Source organism: Dipteris shenzhenensis, chromosome 7, assembly GCF_047967505.1.
Source record: "Dipteris shenzhenensis isolate YYH24624 ecotype China chromosome 7, Dip_SZ_1.0, whole genome shotgun sequence".
NCBI lineage: Eukaryota > Viridiplantae > Streptophyta > Polypodiopsida > Gleicheniales > Dipteridaceae > Dipteris > Dipteris shenzhenensis.
In genome coordinates, this window is record NC_141602.1 from 31,701,494 (window position 1) to 31,705,751 (window position 4,258).

The 4,258-nt window shown below is 48.0% G+C and overlaps 1 protein-coding gene across 1 annotated transcript; it reads right to left on the reverse strand.

Annotated features, from left to right (window-relative positions):
• Nucleotides 1-267: 267 nt before the first annotated feature.
• LOC147900228 (tyrosine-sulfated glycopeptide receptor 1-like) lies at nucleotides 268-3,449 on the reverse strand. Its single transcript, XM_087377269.1, has one exon. It carries the CDS (start codon nucleotides 3,441-3,443, stop codon nucleotides 288-290), a length of 3,156 nt encoding a protein of 1,051 aa, XP_087233395.1. The 5' UTR covers nucleotides 3,444-3,449; the 3' UTR covers nucleotides 268-287.
• Between the last annotated feature and the right edge of the window lie 809 nt (nucleotides 3,450-4,258).

A 4,258-nucleotide genomic window follows, 5' to 3' on the forward strand; every position in this document is an offset into this window, starting at 1 on the left:
TATTCCATTTGCTTAAATCCCACTTGCAATCAATACTAATAATTTAGTTTGTTGAACTCTAAAACGCAGTTCATTTACTTTCGACACGCGGGGCAGTTGGAGGGGAGTTGGAGGACGGACTTTTTGGTGGCAGAAAAATTTACAAGGCAGCCAACGCACAGATTAATGGCTCAGAGATTGAAGAATGAATTCTTTGCATGCATCACAATACAGTTACTTGCATCATATAAGCTGCAATTCAATGCAATGAGAACCATGGCCCAAGTAATTAAAAAATCGCAACATGCTCATTTGATGGAGAGTTTATCTTGTCCTACCTCATCCAGCCAAATTACAACATCCTTTATTGTAGGCCTTTTGAGAGGATGTCGATCTATACACAAGCATGCTACATCTAGTACTTGCCGCATCTGCGCTTCATAATTCTTACATTGCAACAACTGGTCAAAAATCTGATCTGTTTTGTTGCCATGCCTCAGCTGCTGGACCCATGCTACAAGATCGCCAGCTTCTCTTGGCTTGCAGATGTCTACTGGCCTCCTCCCTGTCAGCAATTCAAGAAGAACCACCCCAAAGCTGTAAATATCACCTCGAGGGGTGGCATTCAGAGCTTCACTATATTCAGGAGGGATATAGCCCAGAGTTCCCACAAGCTCTGTGGTCACATGTGTATCTGTTGCCATCATCAGCCTGGCCAGGCCAAAATCTGCAAGATGGGCTTCAAATCGCTCATCCAACAAAATATTGCTAGATTTGATGTCTCGATGTACGATGTGTGGATTGCAGCTTTGATGCAAATATGCCAATCCAGCTGCAGCTCCCTGAGCTATCTTCAGCCGTGTTGGCCAGTCCAAACGGACACCCCCATCGCTTTTCTCATGTAACCAGTAGTCAAGGCTTCCATTTTCCATGTACGTATAGATCAGTAGCTTATCATTCCCAACGTGGAAATACCCTTGCAAAGATACTAGATTCCTGTGTTGAGCCTTGGAAAGAGCGTCCACCTCTGCTCTGAACTCCCTCTCCATTTGGCCACAATCTCCTGTCAGCTTCTTTATTGCAAGCCGTGATCCATCACCCAGGTCTGCTCTATAAACAAGACCAAACCCTCCGCACCCTACAATGTTTGCAGAATCAAAATTGTTGGTCGCTTTGAATAAGTCTCCCACAGTAAGTTTCCAATGATTGTGAAAAAGCTCCACAGAGGCATTGCGTGCCTCAAAAAGGCTCTCAAAAGCACACCTCTCTCTCGAGCTCTCAAGTCCTTCATGTACAGCAGTTCTGCCAGAAAGCATACAGAAAAATACAGCAGCCAACAGCATAGTTCCCCCAATAACAGTGCAAACTGAAACCAGAAGAGCAATCATCCTCGTCTTTCTTCTCGTAGAATACGCGTGATAACTTCCGTTGCCAATAGCGTCACCCATACAGCCTGGTAAAGGATAGCCACACAATCCTGAATTCCCCTCGTAACTAGAAGGAGAAAAAGTTGCAAACTGATTGCCTAGTGGAATCCTGCCACTTAGATTATTATATGAGACATTGAAACAGGCAAGGAACGTCAGGCTCCTAAGACTTGCAGGAATGGCACCGTTAAGCTCATTGTTTGATAAGTCAAGAAGCTCTAAGCCTCTCACATTGGCAAGGGACTCCGGAATGTTTCCAGTCAAACGATTGTGGCTCAAATCTAGATGGACAACTGCTTTGAGTTGACCAATTTCAGAAGGAATGCCACCGCTCAACTGATTGTTGGAGAGATAAAGGGACGGGGGTAATGCATTGGCATCGTTGTACATCAAGTCTGGTGAGTCCGTTTGACGCTTCACAGTTAAAGGACTCTGAATTGTCTGCATACCGGTCATGTTTGTATCGTTGTGCATCATCGATGTCAACGAAAAAAGCGGTAAAGGTATCATGCCAGTAAAAGAATTATTTGATAATTCCAAGAACACCAAGTGTTGAAAACTTCCCAACCAATTTGGAAGTTCTCCGTCAAAATGATTCCACGACAAGTCCAATATTTGCAGCTTTGTGCAATTTTGCAACCAATCAGGAATTTTCCCACTTAAATTAAGGAAACCAAGAGCCAATGCTTGCAGGTTTCTGAACCCATTGATGCTAGACGGGAGAGGTTCGGTGAAAAAGTTTTTGGTGAGTACAAGGCTCACCAGATTTTCACAGTTTGCCAGCGAAGACAAACTTCCGTTGAGCCGGTTAGTTGAGAGAGACAGAGTGGTGAGATTCTTCAGAGAGTTGAATTGTGTAGGGATCTCCCCTATGAATTTGTTTTTGGCAAGGTTAAGAATGCGTAAGAATGTACAATTCGCCAATGACCAAGGAATAGTACCAAAAAATGCGTTGGTATTGAGATCTACCTCCTCCAGGTTTGTCATGTTTGAGAAATCTACGTCGTCAAGTACACCAAAAAACTGGTTGTTGGCCAGGAGCAGAGCCGTCAGCTTGGAGATTCGGGATAGACTGCTTGGCAACTTGCCAGAAAAGTTATTATTACAAAGCGACAACTTCGTCAGATTGGCCAAGCTGCCGACGCTGTCCTTCAGTGGCCCTGTGAAGCTATTTACCTCCAGAGAAAGAGTTGAGAGAGAAGTGGCATTATATAAATCATCTGGAATAGGACCCGTCAGCTTGTTCAACCCCATGTACAATTCCTGCAGGTGCTTGCATTGCCCAAGTCCAGGCCCAAGAGTTCCGTTCAAATTGTTCCAGGAGAGATCGAGGACGCTGATGTTGGGAGCATGCAGACAGACATCCGCTGCCGGGGTCCCCGAGAGCGAATTCTTGCTGGCGTAAAACTGTTCTAGATTGCTGAGGTTGCGATAAGAGGGCAAAGGTCCCGAGAAATTGTTTTCGGAGATATTGACAAACTGCAAGGAAGGAAAGAGGTCGAGGAAGTGGATATAACCGGAGAGGTTGTTGCGACTGAGGTCGAGGATTCGGAGATCGAGGAGGGAAGCCAAGGCGAGGGGGAAGGAGCCCCAGAAGAGGTTACCGGAAAGGTTGAGGTGTTGGAGGGCAGAGAGGTTAGCCAAGGCGGGAGGGATCTGAGCTGTGAGGCCAAGGGAGGGGAGGGAGAGGTGGGTGACGCGAACGGCAGAGGAAGCGAGCAAATCAGCCAAGCTAGGATCGGTTTGAGAGAGAGAGAGCTGTGCGGGGGGGGCAGGATCAAGGAGCTGACAAGTGATGCCAGGCCAGGAGCAGCAATTGCCATCATCGGGGGACCAGTGGAGGGAGAGGTTGAAGTTGGGGATGGAGTTTTTGAAGGCGAGGAGGGTGAGCTGTTCGGTGGCGAGGCAAGCGAGGGAGGAGGAGGAGGAGGAGGAGGAGGAGGAGGAGGAGGAAGAAGGCGGGGGGAAGAGGAGGAGGAGGAGGAGGAGGAGGAGGAGGAAGAACAGGAGCAGGGGAGGACAGAAAGGAGCGACCATGTCGAATTCCTGGTTTTGCTGCACAGAGCCAAGCCGAAGAGGAGCAGGGGAGTGAACAACAATAAAAGCTTCAAAGACTGCAGAAGAAGTCCTAAAGAAGACGACGAAGAAGAAGAAGAAGAAGAAATAGATCATATTCAGGCTGACTCGTCTGGATGACTCGTCACTTCCTCCCCTCTCCTATTGTTGTTCCTGTGCTATAGCTAAACCGTGAGCACGTCGGTGCCACCCATTAGCAAGCATAACTACTCGGCTCCAAATCCCCCAGCTTGTCGTCCATCGAGTCGATAAGAGGTCTTCCCCATACCTCCTCAAACTGCCTTCACAAGCTGGTCTGGCAGGTACCCGCTGGTCCCCATGCCTTCATGCAAGACACCCTGAGAAGATGCACAGCCCTCCACCGAGGAGCGTCGAGGGGTGGGGAGGGGTACCAAGATGTAGTCTAACAAGGTGAACAGTCCAACCTATACGAACGAACAATTTCGGTGCGGTCTATGATGAAACTAAAGTTTTATGGCGGGGCTACCGTTAATTCAACATCAACAGCTCTCCTAGCGGGACAAAACTACCTTTTGGAGGTGAGATGGAACAACCTCCACCAAGGAGGCTCTGCATCGTCGCTATCCCCAGTATGGGGACGGCCTCTATCCTCCCCAGCACCATAACGAAAAGCAAGCCCTCCAATTCCACCCATGTTGCAACTCCTTGGTGCAAATCCCAGGCGCCCCTCTCGAACAATAATTTAAGTCATTCGCAAAGGGCTTTCCCACGCTACTACTGGTGCTAGGAAGTTGGCATTGAGCTGCCGAATTCAA

Bases quoted from the DNA above. Each gene is read 5' to 3' on its own strand.
- LOC147900228 (XM_087377269.1), bottom strand. From the start codon at position 3,443: ATGGTCGCTCCTTTCTGTCCTCCCCTGCTCCTGTTCTTCCTCCTCCTC.